The sequence below is a fragment of the Pseudophryne corroboree genome, chromosome 4 (genome assembly GCF_028390025.1).
Source record: "Pseudophryne corroboree isolate aPseCor3 chromosome 4, aPseCor3.hap2, whole genome shotgun sequence".
NCBI classification, from domain to species: Eukaryota; Metazoa; Chordata; class Amphibia; order Anura; family Myobatrachidae; genus Pseudophryne; species Pseudophryne corroboree.
Genome location: NC_086447.1, coordinates 829,607,806 through 829,633,204, shown reverse-complemented (window position 1 = coordinate 829,633,204; position 25,399 = coordinate 829,607,806). Strand labels below are relative to the sequence as shown.

Here is a 25,399-nt window from a genome sequence, read left to right as displayed (position 1 = left end):
AATTGGCGGCCTTGTCTCACAAGAGCCCCTACTTGATTTTTCATGTGGATAGAGCGGAATTGAGGACTCTGCCTCAATTTTTACCTAAGGTGGTGTCTTCATTTCATATGAACTAACCTATAGTGGTGCCTGTGGCTACGAGTGACTTGGAGGATTCCATGTCTCTGGATGTAGTCAGGGCCTTAAAGATTTATGTAGCCAGGACGGCTAGAATTAGAAAAACAGAAGCATTGTGTGTCCTGTATGCTGCCAACAAGATTGGCACGCCTGCTTCGAAGCAGACTATTGCTCGCTGGATCTGTAACACGATTCAGCAGGCTTATGTTACGGCTGGATTGCCGTTACCGCATTCAGTAAAGGCCCATTCCACTAGGAAGGTGGGCTCTTCTTGGGCGGCTGCCCGGGGCGTCTCGGCATTACAGCTTTACCAAGCGGCGACTTGGTCGGGTTCAAACACTTTTGCAAAATTCTACAAGTTTGATACCCTGGCTGATGAGTACCTAGCATTTGCTCAGTCGGTGCTGCAGAGTCATCCGCACTCTCCCGCCCTATTGGGAGCTTTGGTATAAACCCCATGGTCCTTACGGAGTCCCCAGCATCCTCTAGGACGTAAGAGAAAATAAGATTTTAAACCTACCGGTAAATCTTTTTCTCCTAGTCTGTAGAGGATGCTGGGCGCCCGTCCCAGTGCGGAAAATCTGCAAGACTTTTATGTAGTTATTGCTTACATAAGGGTTATGTTACAGTTAGAATCGGTCTTGGACCGATGCTGTTGTTTGTTCATACTGGTAACTGGTTATGTGTATTCCAGGTTATATGGTATGATTGGTGTGGGCTGGTATGAATCTTGCCCTTAGATTAACAAAATCCTTTCCTCGTGCTGTCCATCTCCTCTGGGCACAGTTCTCTAACTAAGGTCTGGAGGAGGGGCATAGAGGGAGGAGCCAGTGCACACCCATACTAAAAGTTCTTTTAGGTGCCCATGTCTCCTGCGGAGCCCGTCTATACCCCATGGTCCTTACGGAGTCCCCAACATCCTCTACGGACTAGGAGAAAAAGATTTACCGGTAGGTTTAAAATCTTATTTTCTACATGAAAAGTTAGCATCTTCAAATTGCCTATTATGTGAATCCAAAATATAAATAAAATTAATACACTTTTCTCATTCTGTGTAAATGGCAAGCCAGAATTATAAACCAACACTAGTAATAATGTGAGCAGCTTGGTTTCTTGAACCTGGGTTTCTTCAGTTGGACTTTAGTTTACCATGTGTTTGTTCTACAGGTCCTGGATGCACTTGATGAAATGGGTAACTTTCTACGACTGAAGTATTCCAGGCACTCTAGGTCAGATCGCCCAGCCATCTACGATGAGACAGATGTTGATCTTGATGCATAAAACTTATGGCTTAATTACTGGACCTCTTTACATTTTGGATCACCAAAGAAGCTCTGATAGGATTGGTTATAACCTGCAGTCTGCAGATAATGCAGTATCCGAACTGTAACAAAACAGAGTTTTACCTAAAGCCGGTGTATAGTTCCCATTCTTCTCTCTTCCATGTATTTTATTTACAGTAGTTTTGTTTTTACGTAATAAATCTAGATCAGAACATTTCATGTACAAGAACTCAATGAAAAGTTGTTAGTCAAGTGACGGTTAAAAACAAGAATTGTGAATTTCTACCTCTTTATTATTTATAAAATGAAGATTTGTTTACTGTTAAATAGTAAAATATATATATAAATATAAATTGTAGGGACATGTCACAACAATATGCCAATTGGGATTATATAGTGCTTTCAGAACTCTGAAATTGCAGTATTAACATAGTTCACTTGTAAGTAATGAACAGAAATTAAAAAAGTTGTACTAATATTTGGACTTATCAATAAGATACACAGTAGAAAGAGAGAAGAGAAAAGACATTATACAGCTGTCACACTGAGAACATTTCCAGCTAGCGGTGTACAGTGGCCTAAGATATACCTCAGAGCATTTACATGTGCCAAAATAGTCCCGCCTCCTATCCACCCAAACTCCGCCCGATCTGTCAAAACCCCACTCTAATCTAGCCCAGGAATCAGGACCATACTGTCCTGCGAAAATCGGAATGGATAGGAGGTATGCCTAAGGTATAATTACTGTCCTGTAAAAATATAATATAGGCTGATGCCTTCCATAGAAACTTTTCTATAAGAATATAGAATGGGATATATGATAAATAACTACTTACTGAATTACAACACATCAATGGATGCTAGACTGTGCTTATCCTAGTAACAGATGGCTTAGTGCAATGATTGAGGGCTCATTCTCACCACTCTGCTGCTAACACACTTTTCATTCGCTAGTGCCGGATAAGCGCATGCATATAAAGTATAGTGGTTTTTATTTGTTGGGGTTTTTTTACTTCATTTCCCAGAGTAATATGTGTGACAAAGCCCTGGAGATTGTTTTATCCAAGCCTTATTTATATTTATTTTTCTTTCTAATGTATAAGTCCTATTCATTAGACAGGGTTTAATAGAGAAACTTTGGTTAGGTGTAGACCTCTAGCCAGGAGGCCAAAGAGAATGGTTTTGTTTGGGGTAGGGGTGTTCCTGCTTATATTGCCACCCACCCATTTATCTTTTGTAAGCCTTAAATAAACGGCGCATATAGCAAGACATAAAGATGTGAGGTACACAATGATTTGTTGTTCAAATACATTTAAAAAGCTTGTTATAAAATGTAGATATAATTTAATGATCTCTTATTTTTTATGTGTTTTTTTTTACCAAGGAATGATATGAAATTAGACTATGGTCTAGAAATGGTAGATACGGACCCCATATATTTTTGATCAAATTAGCTTAACTTGCTTGGTGAATTCCTTTATTAAGAAATCCATCCCAGAACAATATGGGGCCAATGCAGAGTTGAATTCAAGTTGACTTCAATTGTGCTGGCATTGCGTGTATGGTGGAAAATGCAGATAATCGCATTTATGCGACCACACAGTCTCTATCTATGTGTTTGATATCATAGCCATCATTAACAGTGCTGTCTTGCATCGGCCGTAACCTTTGGTGCAAGAGACTAGTCTGAAAATGAGCAAGGCTTCTGCATAGATCATAATTCCACGCATAGGCCCACGTCTCAGCACCCTGTTACCAGTCAGATATGCCAACATAATTGGAAATGTGACTGGGATGAATCACTGGTTGATAGAAAAAAAAAAATGTAAATATCTTAATATACATTAAAACCCCAAGCTTGGGTCTGCATCCAATAACATTGGAACACATAAGGAATATAACATAGTTTATTACAAGCCAACACATATTGTAGAAACGGGTTCGGTATGCTATCCCGGTGGTCATGATGCTGGCGATCACATTACTGATACTGGCATTCCGATATTGGAGATCCCGACGGCGGAGAGGGTAAGTATTTTTGCCCCCTCCCCATACACACACCCCTACCCTGACTCTTCGGGGGTGGCGGCTAGGGCTAACCTTTGGGTGGTGGAGGCTAGGGATAATCCCCTAGTGCCTAACACCCTCCCCCCCCCCCTTGTGCCTAAGCCCGACCCCCCTACACCATGGGCCCTAACGCTATAGGTCTCCCAAGTGTTGTCGGGATTCCGCCGTCTGTCACATGACCGCCAGCATTCTGTCAATAGGGATGCCGAACCCATCCCATATAAACATTGTCTCACATTTTATCCATGGTACAAGATCACTAGATGTTTGTGAAGGATATTGGCACAAAAGGAGGCTCGTAACTGCCATCTTGCAGTGCCAAACCACCACCCTCCTCCCCATGACCACTCCCCAAGTGATCTAAGCCCAGTCCCTTCCATTATACCTTGCGCACACACTTTTATATTTGTATTGTGAAAGGATTAAAACACTATAATAAAATTGTCAGGCTATCTCTGGAAGAAGATACAATAAGAGGCTTGTGGACCAAAGACAAAAACAGGGGTCTTCTAGTGAATGGGATGTTCTGATGGCAGGCTCTTATTAGATGGGGTTAAATAATATTCTACATAAATCAGGAATTCTTTATATAATGATGCTGCTATTTTTACATTAGAACATAAATTAAAAGACGAAATAGGAATAGTGTGCCTCTAAATAATCAGTATTGCCTGTCTGCAACTCACATCTTAATGTTTGATAGTGAACGCAGTCCAGCAGAGACCTTCTGCATTGACTGGCAGAGCATGAGGAGTATTGTAGGTCTAACTTTTTCACTAGAAAGCATTGAGTGTACTATATATAGAACACAAAAGCTTAATAATGACTCAAGGGGTGTTTTTGTTCGATAAACATGATCACCTTTCCGAGGATTTTAGTATAGTCAACCCCCCCTCCCCCCACTTCCACCCCCGTAACATCTTTCCCTCATTGTGCTATTCTGTCAAGTGAGTGATTCTTATTTCACCATTTTACACATAGACCAATATCCAATTAGCCGCGGCTACTTTCACCATTTTACACACAGACCAATATCCAATTAGCCGCGGCTACTTAGCACGCCCCGGGCTATCATATTGGCCCCAGTATCAGCGCTTATCAGGGATTTTGTTTCTCCTGTAAATCCCTGATAAGTGATCATTTTTACCGCTATAGGTGCCGCAAAGCTCATAGGTCCACTGCTTTTTGCGGACTCTGTGTTTTTGTGCGACACAGGGTAATTAGCTGCATGAAACAAACGGGCTGTAATTGGATAGCCCGAATTGGCCATCAAGGCTGTTATAATGATAAAAGCCGGTTGTTGTTTTTTGGCAAATGAATGCAGCTCATAGGAGAATACCCTCCTTAATTTTTCAAGTTGACTTTTATTTTCTTCTATATGATGCTTTTAATGTGAAATGATTGTACATCAAATAGCTAAACTTTCATGTGTCGGAGGTATTTTTGCTAGCTGTTTATATTTGTTGGTTGAGAGGCAGAAAAAGCTTTGATGATAACGTTGGTGCAAGGTTCAGAGAGTGCTAGAATTTGCCCATTCATGTGACAAGTACCTGTTATGCACTGAAGATTTTGTATGTTCGATATGCGTGTACCTACAGTATGGTACATGAATCAGTTCTACGGAACGGTTAGTAAGGATGTACTTCTGTGAAATACATGTTTGGTTGTTAATATTATTTTAGGGTGGTTTTTTTTTTTTTTTGCGCTTGTTTTTTAAATGCATTTGATCTTTCCTTGTTCATTGCAATGTGCATATTTAACATTTAAGTTAAACAAGTGCATGATCTTAAACCTGCCCTTTGCGCTAGCAGAAGGCAATGGTGCCAAATCTAGAAAGGTTCCCTCCAAAAACAACCTAAATTCTGAGTTAAGCCCGATACACTAGTGATATATTGGGGAAATCCCTGATCCCCTGATGATCGTGTTGAGGGATCGGGGATTTTACACATGTTAAAGAATCCCTATCCCTTGATCTCGACGGGAATCGGACATTTATGACATGCTTAATTTCCCAGATCCCCTGACAGCTTGCTGATGAACGGCACATCCAGTTGGTGGATTGGCGGTGTCGGGGGATCGAGCCGGGGGGGCTGGAGTACATAATTTCTTACAATTTGGATCAAACCTACAAACTCCAATTTCTAGTGTAGAAAGGCCCAAGTTTAACATTGATAGAACTGTGTGTAGCGGCAATCCAGGCTGAGTGGCAGCTTGTGTGTGTGTGTGTATGTATATCTTGTTTTCGTCAGCAACCAAACCATACAAAGAGAGAAAAATTATTTTGTTTCTTGACTAAATTCTGCATTGTGACATGGTCAGTGAAGCTGCAGAATGGCCCTCATTCCGAGTTGTTCGCTCGCTACCTGCTTTTAGCAGCCGTGCAAACGCTAAGCCGCCGCCCACTGGGAGTGTATCTTAGCTTAGCAGAAGTGCGAACGAAAGGATCGCAGCGCTGCATCAAAAAAAGATTGTGCAGTTTCTGAGTAGCTCGAGATCTACGCCTAACTTGCGATCACTTCAAAATACAGGTTGAGTATCCCATATCCAAATATTCCGAAATACGGAATGTTCCGAAATATGGACTTTTTTGAGTGAGAGTGAGATAGTGAAACCTTTGTTTTCTGATGGCTCAATGTACACAAACTTTGTTTAATACCCAAAGTTATTAAAAATATTGTATTAAATGACCTTCAGGCTGTGTGTATAAGGTGTATATGAAACATAAATTAATTGTGTGAATGTACACACACTTTGTTTAATGCACAAAGTTATAAAAAATATTGGCAAAAATGATCTTCAGGCTGTGTGTATAAGGTGTATATGTAACATAAATGCATTCTGTGCTTAGACTTGGGTCCCATCACCATGATATCTCATTATGGTATGTAATTATTCCAAACTACGGAAAAATCCCATATCCAAATTACCTCTGGTCCCAAGCATTTTGGATAAGGGAGACTCAACCTGTATTTAGTTCCTGTTTTGACGTCCCGAACATGCCCTGCGTTCGGCCAGTCACGCCTACGTTTTCCCAGCCACTCCTGCGTTTTTAACTGGCACGCCTGCGTTTTTTCACGCACTCCCCGAAAACAGTCAGTTACCTCCCAGAAACACCCACTTCCTGTCAATCACTCTGCGGCCAGCAGTGCGACTGAAAAGCGTCGCTAGAGCTTGTGTAAAACTGCATCGGCTTTTGTGAAAGTACGACGCGCGTGCGCAATGCGCCCCATACGCAAACGCAGAATTGCCATTTTTTTGGCCTGATCGCTGCGCTGCGAACGAAAGCAGCTAGCGATCAACTTGGAATGAGGGCCATTGTTCCATGTAAAAAAGATGTGGTTAATGAATGTGGAGAAGATTAAAGTGCCTACATTGATAGAAATCAAGCCCAAATATTTGCTGTAAATATTTGCTGAAATATGGGGGGGGGGGGAACACAAATTACAATTTTCCTGGTGGGCCGAATTAACATAAGGCACCAAATGTTACTTCCCCTGTAGTCTGACATTTTCATGATGAATATAACAGACCCGATCAAAACACCTTGTGTACTGCATGGATGGTCCCTGTTTCGTGTTGTCATAGTCCCTCCTCTGTGAAGTTACAGTACTTCAATGAGAAGATCCTATGGGAGGGGCCTTGACAACCACAGTATTGCTGTGAATAGATATAGCAGAGCAGTAGTGAGTATGGCTGCCATAGGGTTGGAACAGGGTGTACTGTAGTAAGGGGCACTGACTTCCTAGATGGACCACCACAATCAGAGAGTAGTGCTGCATGCTGGCCCCAGGAACACTAGAGGGCTTACTACCACATATTTTGGGGTTCAAGGCATCCTCTTCCCCCGCACACACACACACCCTATTGGTCCGGTGCCTAGCTGTTCATTGCAGACTCGTAGAGTACTGTAGCCAAGTTGCTTGCTTGGCAATCAGGAGCATGGCCACGCCCCCTTCTGCAGTCCAGTCTACTGGGTACATGGAGCAGCTGTGAGTAGAGAACTAGTGATTCTGCAGCACTATACAATTATCTGGCCGATATCGGAAGATCACTCAGATAATTGCACAGTGTATGTGTGCAACCAATGCGAAAATATCGATTAGTCGGACATGCCGGATCATACAGCAGTGTCCATCCGATGCAATAATTTGTAGTTGCAAGTCGTCCGCATTGGGCAGTGTAAGCACCAACTGGCATTTGTCTACTCCACCGGGGAGGAACCCAGATATCCCGTGCACATACACTTGGAGATATCTGAGTGTGCGCCCATGATATCTGATGGTTGTGAGGCTGTCAGATAAATCTGCTTACTATGTGTGCCCCGCTTTAGTTATATTGTGCTGCTGGAGGGGGAGTTGGGTTGGAGTCCCTACTACTTACTTGTTTGTAAGTATGTAAATGGCATAAAACTAAGTGTTATAAATACGATAACCTAATAAATTATGGAAACGTTTGTTTTCTCTCCTGTAATTACATGCCGAAGAATTTTTGAGGTTCTGTACTGTATATGCTGCATTGTTGTACTGGAGAAAAGTGATAGAATTGTAGTGTAATCCTGGTTATGTTGTGTTATGTTATTTGGTTCCTTTTTCGCTAATAATGGCAATTAGGTGCGCCCTGAACCGGGTAAAATATGCTCATCGCTCTAAAAGCTTAGCGGCAAAGATTCCAAAAGCTGCCATGTAATGACGTTACCAAAAAGGTCAGTTTTCCTGATTTATTTGCATATTGTAATTGGCAAATAATACAAAAAGAATTAGAATTCCCTAACTCTTCTCATGTTTCAATAAAGTTTAAGAGCTACTCAGATGCTATATGAAAAGATCTGAATAACATTTGTTATTATAACTATAATTAGGGGTAAAAATAATAAGATTTTACTTACCGGTAAATCTATTTCTCGTAGTCCGTAGTGGATGCTGGGGACTCCGTAAGGACCATGGGGATAGAGGGGCTCCGCAGGAGACATGGGCACTTTAAGAAAGAATTTGGATACTGGTGTGCACTGGCTCCTCCCTCTATGCCCCTCCTCCAGACCTCAGTTAGAGAAACTGTGCCCAGAAGAGCTGACAGTACAGGGAAAGGATTTTGGTAATCCAGGGCAAGATTCATACCAGCCACACCAATCACACCGTATAACATGTGATAACAACCAGTTAACAGTAAGACAAATAACAGCATCAGGTCAAACCCTGATGCAACCATACCTTAACCCTTATTGAAGCAATAACTATATACAAGTATTGCAGAAGAAGTCCGCACTTGGGACGGGCGCCCAGCATCCACTACGGACTACGAGAAATAGATTTACCGGTAAGTAAAATCTTATTTTCTCTAACGTCCTAGTGGATGCTGGGGACTCCGTAAGGACCATGGGGATTATACCAAAGCTCCCAAACGGGCGGGAGAGTGCGGATGACTCTGCAGCACCGGTTGAGCAAACACAAGGTCCTCCTCAGCTAGGGTATCAAACTTGTAGAACTTTGCAAAAGTGTTTGAACCTGACCAAGTAGCCACTCGGCAAAGCTGTAATGCCGAGACCCCTCGGGCAGCCGCCCAAGAAGAGCCCACCTTCCTAGTGGAATGGGCCTTAACTGATTGTTGCAGCGGCAATCCAGCCGCAGAATAAGCCTGCTGAATCGTGTTACAGATCCAGCGAGCAATAGTTTGCTTTGAAGCAGGAGCACCAAGCTTGTTGGAAGCATACAAGATAAACAAAGACTCTGTTTTCCTGACCCTAGCCGTTCTGGCTACATAAACCTTCAAAGCCCTGACCACATCAAGTAACTCAGAATCCTCCAAGTCAGTAGTAGCCACAGGCACCACAATAGGTTGGTTTATATGAAAGGATGAAACCACTTTCAGCAGAAATTGTGGACGGGTCCGCAATTCTGCTCTATCCGCATGGAAAACCAGATAGGGGCTTTTATGTGACAAAGCCGCCAACTCTGACACACGTCTAGCCGAAGCCAAGGCTAATAGCATGACCACCTTCCACGTGAGATATTTCAACTCCACCGTTTTGAGTGGTTCAAACCAGTGGGATTTCAGGAAACTCAACACCACGTTAAGATCCCAAGGTGCCACTGGAGGCACAAAAGGGGGCTGAATATGCAGCACTCCCTTTACAAACGTCTGAACTTCAGGTAGAGAAGCCAACTCCTTTTGAAAGAAAATGGATAGGGCCGAAATCTGGACCTTAATGGAACCCAATTTTAGGCCCAAATTCACTCCGGACTGTAGGAAGTGAAGGAAACGGCCCAGCTGGAATTCCTCCGTAGGAGCATTCCTGGCCTCACACCAAGCCACATATTTTCGCCATATACGGTGATAATGTTGAGCCGTCACGTCCTTCCTAGCCTTTATCAGTGTAGGAATGACCTCATCCGGAATGCCTTTCTCTGCTAGGATCCGGCGTTCAACCGCCATGCCGTCAAACGCAGCCGCGGTAAGTCTTGGAACAGACAGGGCCCCTGTTGCAACAAGTCCTGTCTTAGAGGAAGAGGCCACGGGTCCTCTGTGAGCATTTCTTGCAGATCTGGATACTAAGTCCTTCATGGCCAATCTGGAACAATGAGTATTGTTCTCACTCCTCTTTTTCTTATTATCCTCAGCACCTTGGGTATGAGAGGAAGAGGAGGAAATACATAGACCGTCTGGAACACCCACGGTGTCACCAGGGCGTCTACAGCTATCGCCTGAGGGTCTCTTTACCTGGCGCAATACCTCTGTAGTTTTTTGTTGAGGCGGGATGCCATCATGTCCACCTGTGGCAGTTCCCACCGACTTGTAATCTGTGCGAAGACTTCCTGATGAAGTCCCCACTCCCAGTTGTCCACTCCCGGGAGGAACACTGCTGGCAGTGCGCTTACGTGATTCTCCGCCCAGCGAAGAATTCTGGTGGCTTCCGCCATCGCCACTCTGCTCCTTGTGCCGCCTTGGCGGTTTACATGAGCCACTGCGGTGATGTTGTCTGACTGAATCAGAACCGGTTGGTCGCGAAGCAGGGTCTCCGCTTGACGTAGGGCGTTGTATATGGCCCTTAGTTCCAGGATGTTGATGTGAAGGCAAGTCTCTTGACTTGACCACAGACCTTGGAAATTTCTTCCCTGTGTGACTGCACCCCAACCTCGGAGGCTCGCGTCCGTGGTCACCAGGACCCAGTCCTGAATGCCGAATCTGCGGCCCTCGAGAAGGTGAGCGCTCTGTAGCCACCACAGGAGTGACACCCTGGCCCTGGGGGATAGGGTGATTAACCGATGCATCTGAAGATGTTATCCGGACCACTTGTCCAGTAAGTCCCATTGAAAAGTCCACGCATGGAACCTGCCGAAGGGAATGGCCTCGTATGATGCCACCATCTTTCCCAGGACACGAGTGCAGTGATGCACTGACACCTGTTGTGGTTTTAATAGGTTCCTGACCAGTGTCATGAGTTCCTGAGCTTTCTCCATCGGGAGATACACCCTTTTCTGGTCTGTGTCTAGAATCATGCCCAGGAAAGGCAGACGAGTCGTAGGAACCAACTGCGACTTTGGAATATTTAGAATCCAGCCGTGTTGCCGTAACACTTCCAGAGAAAGTGCTACGCTGATCAGCAACTGCTCTCTTGATCTCACTTTTATGAGGAGATCGTCCAAGTATGGGATAATTGTGACTCCTTGCTTCCGCAGGAGTACCATCATTTCCGCCATTACCTTGACCAAACGGCAACGTCTGAAATTGGTAATGACAATCCTGTACCACAAATCTGAGGTATGCCTGATGAGGTGGATAAATGGGGACATGAAGGTATGCATCCTTTATGTCTAGAGACACCATAAAATCCCCCCCTTCCAGGCTTGCGATGACCGCTCTCAGCGATTCCATCTTGAACTTGAACCTTTTCAGGTATATGTTCAGGGATTTTAAATTCAATATGGGTCTGACCGAACCGTCCGGTTTCGGGACTACAAACATGGTTGAATAATAACCCCTTCCTTGTTGAAGGAGGGGAACCTTGACCACCACCTGTTGAAGATACAATTTGTGAATTGCAGTTAACACTATTTCCCTCTCGTGCGGGGAAGCTGGCAGGGCCGATTTGAGGTATCGGTGAGGGGGCATCTCCCCGAATTCCAGCTTGTATCCCTGAGACACAATATCTATTGCCCAGGGATCCAACTGGGAGTGAACCCACTTGTGGCTGAAATTTCGAAGACGTGCACCCACCGGGACTAGCTCCGCTTTTGGAGCCCCAGCGTCATGCGGTGGATTTTGTAGAGGCCGGGGAGGACTTCTGTTCCTGGGAACTAGCTGTGTTGTGCAGCTTCTTTCCTCTGCCCCTGCCTCTGGCAAGAAAGGACGCACCTCGGACTTTCTTGTTTTTCTGTGATCGAAAGGACTGCATTTGATAATACGGTGCTCTCTTAGGCTGTGAGGAAACATACGGCAAAAAATTTGACTTTCCAGCAGTAGCTGTGGAGACCAGGTCCGAGAGACCCTCCCCAAACAATTCCTCACCCTTTTTAAGGTAAAACCTCCATATGCCTTTTTGAGTCGGCATCACCTGTCCGTTGCCGAGTCCACAGGACCCTTCTGGCAGAAATTGACATAGCATTTATTCTAGAACCCAGTAGACTAATGTCTCTTTGAGCATCTCTCATATATAGGACAGCGTCTTTAATATGCCCCAAGGTCAACAATATAGTATCCTTGTCTAAGGTATCAATTTCCTGAGACACGGTATCCGTCCATGCTGCTACAGCACTACACACCCAGGCCGACGCGATCGCCGGCCTCAGTAAGGTACCTGAATGTGTATAAATGGACTTCAGGGTAACCTCCTGTTTGCGATCTGCAGCATCTTTGAGGGTAGCCGTATCCTGTGACGGCAGGGCTACCTTCTTGGATAAGCGTGTTAAAGCTTTGTCCACCTTATTGGAGGATTCCCAGCGTAACCTGTCCGTTGGCGGGAAAGGATACGCCATAAGTATCCTTTTGGAAATCGGCAGTTTTTTATCTGGAGATTCCCAAGCCTTTTCACATAACTCATTTAGCTCGTGTGAGGGGGGAAGGTTACCTCCTGCTTCTTTTCCCCATACATATGTACCCTCTTGTCAGGGACTGGGATTTCCTCTGTGATGTGCAACACATCCTTAATTGCTATAATCGTATAACGGATGGATTTAGCCAATTTTGGCTGTAACTTTGCATCATCGTAATCGACACTGGAGTCAGAATCCATGTCGGTATCTGTGTCAACAATTTGGCATAGTGGGCGCTTCTGAGACCCTGACGGCCTCTGGGACATAGGATCAGGCACGGGTTGGGACCCTGACTGTCCTGAGGCTTCAGCTTTTTCTAACCTTTTATGCAAGGAATTAACATTATCATTTAAAACCTTCCACATATCCATCCAATCAGGTTTCGGCGCCATCGGTGGAGACACCACATTCACTTGCTCCCGCTCTGCTTCCACATAGCCTTCCTCATCAGACATGTCGACACAAGCGTACCGACACACCACACACACAGGGAATGCCCTTTTTGAAGACAGTTCCCCCACAAGGCCCTTAGGAGAGACAGAGAGAGAGTATGCCAGCACACACCCCAGCGCTATAAACCCAGGAATATCACAGTAACTTAATGTTAACCCAGTAGCTGCGGTTTATATATTGTTTTTTGCGCCTAATTATGTGCCCCCCCTCTCTTTTTACCTTCTTCTACCGTGTATCTGCAGGGGAGAGCCTGGGGAGCTTCCTCTCAGCGGAGCTGTGGAGAAAAAATGGTGCTGGTGAGTGCTGAGAAAGAAGCTCCGCCCCCTCGGCGGCGGGCTTCTGTCCCGCTTAAATATGCAATTTTTTGGCGGGGGCTCATACATATATACAGTGCCCAGCTGTATATATGTTTAACTTTTGCCAAAAGAGGTCCCAAATGCTGCCCAGGGCGCCCCCTGCGCCCTGCACCCTTACAGTGACCGGAGTATGTGAGGTGTGTGGGAGCAATGGCGCACAGCTGCAGTGCTGTGCGTTACCTCAGTGAAGAACGGAGTCTTCTGCCGCCTGTGAAGTCTTCTTTGCTCCTCATACTCACCCGGCTTCTGTCTTCCGGCTCTGCGAGGGGGACGGCGGCGCGGCTCTGGGATCGGACGGCGAGGGTGAGATCCTGCGTACGATCCCTCTGGAGCTAATGGTGTCCAGTAGCCTAAGAAGCAGGAAAAAAGCAATTGGTTTCCCCAGCACCCTGAATGATAACAGTAACCAGATATAAATCCCACATGATTCTGGTGTTTTGGGGTGCCACACCCTGCACCTAGATATAGCGCTAGGGACCCCAAATATACAGAGAGGCCTTGATGCGGCTTTGGGGCTTAACCACACATTTGCGCAAATATATGTAACGAAGATCTCTGAATTCTATTATCATGTGGGATTTATATCTGGTTACTGTTATCATTCAGGGTGCTGGGGAAACCAATTGCTTTTTTTCTTGCTCAGAAATACCCCTTCCTTTCGAGCACCTGAATGATATCACTAAGCTAATTGAGCATTTACCAATCTATATGCCTAAGAAGCAGGACCTAGCTTCAGAGAGTAGGGCTGCTTCTCTCCCCTCAGTCCCACGATGCAGGGAGTCTGTTGCCAGCAGAGCTCCCTGAAAATAAAAAAACCTAACAAAATACTTTCTCTCAGCAAACTCAGGAGAGCTCACTGAAAAGCACCCAGCTCGTCTGGGCACAGTATCAAACTGAGGTCTGGAGGAGGGGCATAGAGGGAGGAGCCAGTGCACACCAGAACCTAAATTCTTTCTTAAAGTGCCCATGTCTCCTGCGGAGCCAGTCTATCCCCATGGTACTTAGAGTCCCCAGCATCCACTAGGACGTTAGAGAAATAACATTTCTGTAGAATTGAAGACATATGCGCAGTGTTGGATTTGGGTTGGGGGCTTCACAGTAATTGAAGTACTGAAAAACCTTTTGTTTCTATAGCCACAAAAAACTTTCTTTATACATGCTACATTTCTTTACCCACTAAAATAAAGTAATATGCAATTAAACCAGGGAGGCCTACTAAAAATGAGGATTGGTTGCACTAAATGTATGGGCAGAATGTAGATTGAAGTCGGCTTCATCTTTCTAGTAATACCTAAAGGACCACTAAGCCTAATGTGCAAGTTGTTTTATTTAAAGCAAACACTAAGGAGCAGATTCAATTACTCGCTATGTTTACCGCACAGGTAAAGCTCCAGGTTTAATTCCCTGAGTTATTCAGTTATTCTGCATTTTCCCCAGGTGGAAAACCTGCGGATAACACGCGGTTACCCACATATTCTGTGTTAAGTGACAGAATCTATGGGTTTTCCCGCGCATTAAGCCCCAGAGGGTGCATTTAACAGAGATTTGTCCTCCCAGCTCCTGAGGCTACGAGGAAACATCTGCGTTAATTGGACCATCTTAGCTTAACATGCGGGGGAGTAGCTTCTGTTTGAATCGCTCAGGGCAGAGCGATTTAGCCGAGTGTAAATCCCAGGCGATAATCTAATCTACCCCATGAGTGTTGAAATATAGGGGTCTATTCATGAAGCAGTGAAAAGTATGGAGAAGTGAGCCGGTGGAGAAGTTGCCTATGGCAACTAATCAGCATTGATGTAACATTTATAATTTGTATACTATAAAATTATACAGAGCAGCTGATTGGTTGCCATGGGCAACTTCTCCACTTGATCACTTCTCTACTCTTTTCACTGCTTCATGAATAGACGCCGTAAATATTTAAGTTCTCTCACACTGATAGGACTTTGCTGCTGAATTTACAATTGCTTTTCAGGTGGATGCAAATCATTGGTCTATAATCCAATGCTTGTGTCATTTAATAACCTTAAAGCTTGAAATGTTTATCCTGGAAAACATTTCTTATAATTACAGCGTTATCTTCCATATTTTCAGTTCTGATGAGTTCTTACATATTTTATTGTAGGTCAAGTGATCCCTCTTTTTACATGTTTAACGGACAATCAATGTTATTCTCATAAGTAAACAATTTCATACAGTACCAGCATTTTAAGATTTCATTTTTAACTTATTTATAATGTTTTAAATGTGTTAAAAGCATTGCACAATCTTAGAACAGTTTATATAATATATACGTATATTTTCTTAACAAAAGCACTACTTTTGTAAATCTTTAAGTAACTTTAACTACAGTACATTTGATTGATTATGATTATAACCTCATTGTACAGCATTTCCATATTGTAAATATATTGAGCTTTTTCATAAGAAAGGTATGTTTGTGATTTGTCATAACCATTCTTTGTACAATAAAGTTGTTTGACATTTTGTTACCACTTTGCATAGGTTTTCATGTATTTATTTGGAGAGACTTGGGTTGGAATTCAGTTATTTAACAATATTACTGTCAACAATCTTGTAAACTGATTGAAAAAGTTATCTCTACTTTCTCTAAGCAATACATCTTAAAAAAAATAATAAAAAGGTCTGGAAAATACCCGTAGATCGCCGCACTGATTGGCAACCTTTAGAGAGATCATTACAACCAGTGGCAAACGCAGGATTTCTAGGGGGGGGGGGGGTTTCCAAATGCAGTCAACTATCTCCTGCTCTGCAGAACACTGGAGCAAGTGTGGGAGTTTGGGGGAGTGGTAGAAGAACCTAGTAAAGACCCTGGACATTATTGTAAACATTGGTCTTTTTATACACATGATACTGTATGGAACACTATAGATCAGGGGTGGCTAACCAGTCAGAGACAAACAGCAAAAAAATCTTGATAGGTACTTGAAAGACCCGACATCAAGGCGCGTGTGCAAAAATGGAGTGTGACCTTGTGCCTTTATACCTCTGGTATAAAAGACAATGAAAATGCCAGATCCACATAAAATACATTTTAAAGCCAGAATGAACATAAAATACATTGAAAAAGACACTTCCATATAAAATAATACAAAAATCCAGATCCACATAAAATATATAGAAAAATCCATATTCACATTATACACTTCAGCTCATCCATGTGTCACTCCAGCCAGCACCCTCCTGTGTCAATGTGTCACTCCAGCCAGCACCCTCCTGTGTCACTCCAGTCAGCTCCCCATTGTGTCTCTCCTGCCAGGATTCTCCAGCACCCTCCTGTATCATTACAGTCAGCTCCCCCATTATGTCTCTCCTACCAGGATCCTTCTGTGTCACTCCAGGCAGCTCCCCCTTGTGTCACTCCAGCCCACCCTCATATGTCACTACAGCCCAGTATCTGGCTCCCTTAGTTTTCAGTCGCCGAAGTGCTGCTCTGTGTCTGGTTGGAGTGCACCAGTTTCCAGGATCTGTTGTGGTCAGGTGACTGTCGGGAGCCACATTTGAATAAAGGAAGAGCCACATGCGGCTCAAGAGCCACAGGTTGGCCACGGCTGCTATAGATGGTCTATTGTATATGCTGTATCAAACATTTAAATAATATCATTAGTCAGGAAAAGGTTAAACATACCATAATAAATACACAAACATAATAGAACCAGTGCTGCACTTTCTAAGCACACACAGTCTCCCACCTCATGCTAAGGTTCCTGTCTCTTCTTCCTGGTAGCTACTCTCTGGTCCGGTGCACTGATTGAGCACTCCGATCCACACACACGGCAAACTTCGTAGAAGAAGTTGCTACCACTGGGATGTGCTGCAGCTCTGCTTGTCCCTTAAACTGCATAATGTGGCGGCAGCTCTAGTAATCATTACATACAATTACTATTGTTGTCATAATCTGAGCCACCTGCCAAGAGGAGGGGGGTTTCCAGGCATCTGGAAACCGCCCTGCGTTTGCCTATGACAACAGCTCACAATCGGAACATACAGTAAATTCTGAAATGTTAGTTACTCCACTATAGAAAATTGTGCATATATTAACCCCCCCCTCCCCCCTCCCCAAAAAAAAAATGTTATGTGCCACAGGAGGATCAAGAGAAATGTTACACTTATCCAGTGTTTCTTATTCTTTATTAAATTCTCTCCCTTCCCAATAACAGTACATCTTACATTTGATAGACTTGAGGCTGCTGTATTGGGACTGCCTGCTACAGAGACAGCCATGCAGAGCCGGATTAGAACTTTGAGGATGGGCCTGGTTCACTTAATTTTCCACCATATGGGGGACCTCTTATCTTAAGTGCTTAGTGTCATCATGCAGTTTTAAAAGTAGGTATACAGTTTTAAAGATTCTGAGACAAATGCCATCATAAAAGTAATATTTATTCAACAATACCCAAATACGATACAAATAAAAAGAACATCCCAGTGACTACCATACAATACACGGGCAATAAAAGGAACTAGAAATCAGCACTTGCGCCTATGTTGTGTGCATGTATGCGTTGGTCTGTGTCAAATTATCTTATTAGTATAATTTTGTATTAAGGTGAAGAAACACAATGTAGGAATATGTTAGTGAAAAGTTAACTAGGATATTAATAGACAGCCATTAATCAGATCAGTCTGTAAGACATGAGGTTTTGGTTTATTTATTTTTTTAATTCTGCACAGGTCTACTAGAGAAAATTCTGCCAGTTTATGGCAAGTGTAACATGAACCAACAGTACTGGTGTCATAATGTCTAAACTAATGTCTAATTATTGTACTGGTAGTGATCCCCTAAGTTCATAAACAGTATAGAACCTGGGGACCTTTGACAAGCGAGCAGAAGCAAAAAAAGATGATCAAATCTTTTAGGGGGCACAATACTAACCTATTCCTAGATGGGATCCGGACTGAAAGTCGACAGTAACTAGGTCGACAATGTCTAGGTTGACCACTATTGGTCGACAGTAACTAGGTCGACAGGGTGTCTAGGTCGACAGGGTCTTTAGGTCGACAGGTCAAAAGGTCGACATGAGTTTTTCACAATTTTTTTCTTTTTTTTTTTAACCTTTTCATACTTAACGATCCACGTGGACTACGATTGGAACGGTAATCTGTGCCGAGCGAAGCGGTAGCGGAGCGAAGGCACCATGCCCGAAGCATGGCGAGCGAAGCGGTGCACTAATTGGGTTCCCGGTCACTCTACGAAGAAAACAACACCAAAATAACATGACACCCTGTCGACCTAGTTACTGTCGACCAATAGTGGTCGACCTAGACATTGTCGACCTAGTTACTGTCGACTTTCAATACCACACCCTTCCTAGATTGTGGTTCCGGAAATACACTACACAAAGCATCCTACTGAACACCATACTATATACAGAGCATCCCAGTGACTGCCATACTGTACACCGGGCATCCCAGTAAATGCCATGCAATACACAAGGCATCCCTGTGACCACCACATAATAGAGAGCATTCCAGTGACCACCTTGCAGTACATAGCATCACAGTCCCTACCATACAAGACACAGTATCCCACTGACTGCCCACAATACACAGGGCATCCCTGTGACAGCCGCATAATACAGAGTATTCCAGTGACTGTCTTGCAGTACATAGCATCACTGTCCCCACCATAAAAGACACAGAGTATCCCAGTGACTGTCCAACAATACACAGGGCATCCCAGTGACTGCCATAATAGAATGCCACATCATCATCTCCACATCATGAATGAAACCCTTCTCAAAAATAATTTACTCTTTTTCTCTTACGTCCTAGAGGATGCTGGGGACTCCGTAAGGACCATGGGGTATAGACGGGCTCCGCAGGAGACATGGGCACTATCAAGAACTTTTAGTATGGGTGTGCCCTGGCTCCTCCCTCTATGCCCCTCCTCCAGACCTCAGTTAGATTTTGTGCCCAGAGGAGATAGGGTGCATTACAGGGGAGCTCTCCAGAGTTTCTCGGAAAAAGAATTTTGTTAAGTTTTTTATTTTCAGGGAGCACTGCTGGCAACAGGCTCCCTGCATCGTGGGACTGAGGAGAGAGAAGCAGACCTACTTAAATGATAGGCTCTGCTTCTTAGGCTACTGGACACCATTGGCTCCAGAGGGAGTCAGAACGCAGGTCTCACCCTGCCGTTCGTCCCAGAGCCGCGCCGCTGTCCTCCTCGCAGAGCCGGAAGATAGAAGCCGGGTGGGTATAAGAAGAAAAGAAGACTTCAAGGCGGCAGAAGACTTCAGATCTTCACTGAGGTAAGTGCGCAGCGTTACCGCTGCGCGCCATTGCTCCCACACACTACACACACGGAACAGGCACTGATGGGTGCAGGGCGCAGGGGGGGCGCCCTGGGCAACAATAAACCTCTGGACTGGCATATAAGGGTACATTAGACTGCGGAGGCAGTAAATGCAGAGATCCCCCGCCATTTTTTGTATATTGAAGCGGGAACGAAGCCCGCCGCTGGAGGGGCGGTGCTTGATCCCTCAGCACTAACAGCGCCATTTTATCCACAGAACGCTGCAGAGAAGCTGGCTCCCCGGACTCTCCCCTGCTGAACTCGGTGACAGAAGGCTGAATAGAGGGGGGGGGGGCATTTTTAAGGCGCAGTGAGTGTATACACATTGATTATATATATAAAAAGCACTATCTGGGTTTTATTCCAGTGTCAGTTAGCGCTGGGTGTGTGCTGGCATACTCTCTCTCTCTGTCTCTCCAAAGGGCCAGGTTGGGGAATTGTTCCCCTATAGATATATCCCTGTGTGTGTGGGGGTGTCGGTACGTGCGTGTCGGCATGTCTGAAGCGGAAGGCTCGTCGAAGGAGGAGGCGGAGCAGATGAGTGGTGTGTCTCCGTCGGCAACGCCGACTCATGATTGGATGGACATGTGGCATATGTTAAATGCAAGTGTGGCCTCATTACATAAGAGACTGGACAAAGCAGAGTCCAGGGAGAAAGCAGGGAGTCAATCCACAGATTGGACTGGGTCACAGGGCCCTTCTGTGTCTCAAAAACGTCCCCTATCCCAAATAGTAGACACTGGTACCGACACGGATTCTGACTCCAGTGTCGACTACGATGATGCAAAATTACACCCAAGGGTGGCAAAAAGTATTCAGTGTATGATTATTGCAATAAAAGATGTTTTGCATATCACAGATGACCCCTCTGTCCCTGAGATGAGGGTGCGCATGTATAAGGAAAAGAAACCTGAGGTAACCTTTCCCCCATCTCATGAGCTTAACGAGTTATTTGAAAAAGCTTGGGAAACTCCAAATAAACTGCAGATTCCCAAAAGGGTTCTTATGGTGTATCCTTTCCCTGCACAGGACAGGGTACGTTGGGAATCCTCTCCCAGGGTGGACAAGGCTTTAACACGCTTGTCCAAGAAGGTGGCGCTACCGTCTCCGGACACGGCAGCCCTCAAGGATCCTGCTGATCGCAGACAGGAGACTCTTTAAAGTCTATTTATGCGCATACAGGTGCTTTGCTCAGACCGGCAATAGCATCGGCATGGGTATGTAGCGCGGTTGCAGCATGGACAGATATCTTGTCAGCTGACCTGGATACCCTAGACAGGGATACCATTTTATTAACCTTAGCCCACATTAAAGACGCAGTCTTATATATGAGGGACGCTCAAAGAGATGTTGGGCTGCTGGGTTCCAGAGCCAATGCCATGGCTATTTCTGCGAGACGAGCTCTATGGACCCGCCAATGGACGGGTGATGCAGACTCAAAGAAGCCTATGGAGGTTTTACCTTACAAGGGTGAAGTGTTGTTTGGGGAGGGGCTCGCAGACCTGGTTGCCACAGCTACCGCGGGTAAATCTACCTTTTTACCTTTTTGTTCCCCAACAGCAAACAAAAACTCCACAGTATCAGATGCAGTCCTTTCGGTCGCATAAGTCCAGAAGAGGTCGGGGCTCCTCCTTCCTTGACAGAGGTAAGGGTAGAGGAAAGAGAACACCTGCTTCGGCTAGTTACCAGGAGCAGAAGTCCTCCCCGGCTTCTACAAAATCCACCGCATGACGCTGGGGCTCCCCTAAGGGAGTCCGCACCAGTGGGGGCACACCTTCGACTTTTCAGCCAGATCTGGGTTCTTTCAGACGTGGATCCTTGGGCGATGGAAATTGTTTCCCAAGGCTACAAGCTGGAATTCGAAGAGGTGCCCCCTCGCCGATTTTTCAAGTCGACCTTGCCAGCTTCACCCCCGGAGAGGGAAGTGGTGTTAGCTGCAATTCAAAAGCTGTGTCAACAGCAAGTAGTGGTCAAGGTTCCCCTGGTCCAACAGGGAAAAGGGTATTATTCAACCCTGTTTGTGGTCCCGAAGCCGGATGGTTCGGTCAGACCCATTTTAAATCTAAAATCCCTAAACCTGTACTTGAAAAAGTTAAAATTCAAGATGTAATCGCTCAGAGCTGTAATATCCAGCCTGGAAGGGAGGGATTTTATGGTGTCACTAGACATAAAGGATGCATACCTTCATGTCCCCAAATACCCCCCTCATCAGGAGTACCTGAGATTCGCTGTACAGGACTGTCATTACCAGTTTCAGACGTTGCCGTTTGGGCTTTCCACGGCCCCGAGGATTTTCACCAAGGTAATGGCGCAGATGATGGTGCTCCTGCGCAGGCAGGGAGTCACAATTCTCCCATACTTGGATGATCTCCTGATAAAGGCGAGATCGAGAGATCTATTGCTGAAGAGCGTGTCGCTCTCCCTGAAAGTGCTGCAACAGCATGGTTGGATTCTCAATCTGCCAAAGTCACAATTGGTTCCAACGACTCGGCTATCATTCCTAGGCATGATTTTGGACACGGAACAAAAGAGGGTTTTTCTCCCATTGGAAAAAGCCCAGGATCTCCAGAACATGGTCAGAGACCTGCTAAAACTAAAAAGAGTGTCTGTTCATCAATGCACTCGAGTTCTGGGAAAAATGGTGGCAGCCTACGAGGCCATCCCCTTCGGCAGGTTTCATGCGAGGACTTTTCAGTGGGACCTTCTGGACAAGTGGTCCGGGTCCCATCTACAAATACATCAGAAAATAACCCTGTCCCCCAGGGCCAGGGTGTCTCTCCTGTGGTGGCTGCAAAGTGCTCACCTTCTAGAGGGTCGCAGGTTCGGCATTCAAGACTGCGTTCTGGTGACCACGGACGCGAGCCTCCGAGGATGGGGAGCAGTCACACAAGGAAGAAATTTTCAGGGACTATGGTCAGGCCAGGAGGCTTGTCTACACATCAACATACTCTAATTGAGGGCCATATACAACGGCCTACGACAAGCGGAGAATCTTCTTCGCAACCTACTGGTTCTGATTCAATCAGACAATGTCACAGCCGTGGCTCATGTAAACCGCCAAGGCGGGACAAGGAGCAGAGTGGCGATGGCGGAAACCACCAGGATTCTTCGCTGGGCGGAAAATCACGTAAGCGCTCTGTCAGCAGTCTTCATTCCGGGAGTGGACAACTGGGAAGCAGACTTCCTCAGCAGACACGATCTCCATCCAGGAGAGTGGGGACTTCATCAAGAAGTTTTTGCAGAGATAACAAGTCTTTGGGGAATTCCTCAAATAGACATGATGGCGTCACGTCTCAACAAGAAGCTTCGGAGGTATTGTGCCAGGTCACGGGACCTTCAGGCAGTTGCAGTAGACGCCCTAGTGACACCATGGGTGTTTCAGTCGGTCTATGTATTTCCTCCTTTTCCTCTCATCTCAAAAATATTGAGAATCATAAGACAAAGAAGAGTGCAGACAATACTCATTGGCCCTCATTCCGAGTTGTTCGCTCGGTATTTTTCATCGCATCGCAGTGAAAATCCGCTTAGTACGCATGCGCAATGTTCGCACTGCGACTGCGCCAAGTAACTTTACTATGATGAAAGTATTTTTACTCACGGCTTTTTCTTCGCTCCGGCGATCGTAATGTGATTGACAGGAAATGGGTGTTACTGGGCGGAAACACGGCGTTTCAGGGGCGTGTGGCTGAAAACGCTACCGTTTCCGGAAAAAACGCAGGAGTGGCCGGAGAAACGGTGGGAGTGCCTGGGCGAACGCTGGGTGTGTTTTTGACGTCAACCAGGAACGACAAGCACTGAAATGATCGCACAGGCAGAGTAAGTCTGGAGCTACTCTGAAACTGCTAAGTAGTTAGTAATCGCAATATTGCGAATACATCGTTCGCAATTTTAAGAAGCTAAGATTCACTCCCAGTAGGCGGCGGCTTAGCGTGTGTAACTCTGCTAAATTCGCCTTGCGACCGATCAACTCGGAATGAGGGCCATTGTTCTAGATTGGCCTCGAAGGGCCTGGTACTCAGATCTTCAGGAAATGCTCACAGAAGATCCGTGGCCTCTTCCTCTCAGGGAGGACCTGTTACAGCAGGGCTCATGTGTGTTCCAAGACTTACCGCGGTTACGTTTGACGGCATGGCGGTTGAACACCGAATCCTAGCTGGGAAAGGTATTCCGGAGGAAGTCATCCCTACTCTGATAAAGGCTAGGAAGGAGGTGACGGCAAAGCATTATCACTGTCTCTGGAGGAAGTATGTATCTTGGTGTGAAGCCAAGAATGCTCCTACGGAAGATTTCCATCTGGGCCGGTTTCTTCACTTTCTACAGACAGGAGTGGATATGGGCCTGATGTTAGGCTCCATTAAGGTACAGATTTCGGCCCTATCTATATTCTTTCAGAAGGAATTGGCTTCTCTCCCAGAAGTCCAGACGTTTGTGAAGGGAGTGCTGCACATCCAGCCCCCCTTTGTGCCCCCAGTGGCACTGTGGGACCTTAACGTGGTGTTAAGTTTCCTGAAATCTCACTGGTTTGAGCCTCTTCAAACAGTTGAATTAAAATTTCTCCCGTAGAAGGTGGTCATGTTATTGGCATTGGCATCTGCAAGGCGGGTGTTCGAATTGGCGGCCTTGTCCCACAAGAGCCCCTATTTGATTTTCCATGTGGATAGAGCAGAGTTGAGGACTCGTCCTCACTTTTTGCCTAAGGTGGTTTCTTCATTTCATATGAACCAACCTATTTGGTGCCTGTGGCTACGGGGGACTGGGAGGACTCCAAGTCCCTGGATGTAGTCAGGGCCTTAAAGATTTATGTAGCCAGGACGGCTAGGGTTAGGCTCTGTTTGTCCTGTATGCAGCCAACAAGGTTGGCGCTCCTGCTTCTAAGCAGACTATTGCTCGCTGGATCTGTAACGCGATTCAGCAGGCTCATTCTACGGCTGGATTGCCGTTACCGAATTCAGTAAAGGCCCATTCCACTAGGAAGCTGGGCTCTTCTTGGGCGGCTGCCCGAGGCTTCTCGGCATTACAGCTTTTCCGAGCAGCTACTTGGTCGGGTTCAAACACTTTTGCAAAATTCTACAAGTTTGATACCCTGGCTGATGAGTTTGCTCAGTCGGTGCTGCAGAGTCATCCGCACTCTCCCGCCCGGTTGGGAGCTTTGGTATAAACCCCATGGTCCTTACGGAGTCCCCAGCATCGGAGTAAGAACTATACTCATTGTTCCGGGTTGGCCAAGAAGAGCTTGGTAACCAGAACTCCAAGAAATGATCTCAGAGGACCCATGGCCTCTGCCGCTCAGACAGGACCTGCTGCAGCAGGGGGCCTGTCTGTTCCAAGACGTACCGCGGCTGCGTTTGACGGCATGGCGGTTGAACGCCGGATCCTGAAGGAAAAGGGCATTCCGGAGGAAGTTATCCCTACGCTATTTAAAGCTAGGAAAGAAGTGAACGCAAACCATTATCACCGCATATGGTGGAAATATGTTGCGTGCTGTGAGGCCAGGAAGGCCCCAAAGGAGAAATTTCAGCTAGGTCGATTTCTGCACTTTCTACATTCAGAGGTGACTATGGGCCTAAAATTGGGTTCCATGAAGGTCCAGATTTCGGCTCTATCGATTTTCTTCCAAAATAGAACTGGCTTCACTGCCTGAAGTTCGGACTTTTGTTAAGGGAGTGCTGCATAGTCAGCCCCCGTTTGTGCCTCAAGTGGCACCGTGGGATCTCAACGTGGTGTTGGATTTCCTGAAGTCGCATTGGGTTGAGCCACTTAAATCCGTGGAGCTACAATACCTCA

At 45.5% G+C, this 25,399-nt stretch overlaps 1 protein-coding gene across 1 annotated transcript in view; it reads left to right on the top strand.

The window, feature by feature from the left end:
* The window catches only part of LOC134910469 (serine palmitoyltransferase 3-like), a 273,308-nt gene extending 257,676 nt beyond the window's left edge, over window positions 1–15,632 (top strand). The window contains exon 12 of the mRNA XM_063918542.1: window positions 1,285–15,632. Coding sequence (XP_063774612.1) covers window positions 1,285–1,398 — 114 coding nt within the window. The 3' untranslated portion in view covers window positions 1,399–15,632. The remainder of the gene's footprint in view (window positions 1–1,284) is intronic.
* Window positions 15,633–25,399: the final 9,767 nt, after the last annotated feature.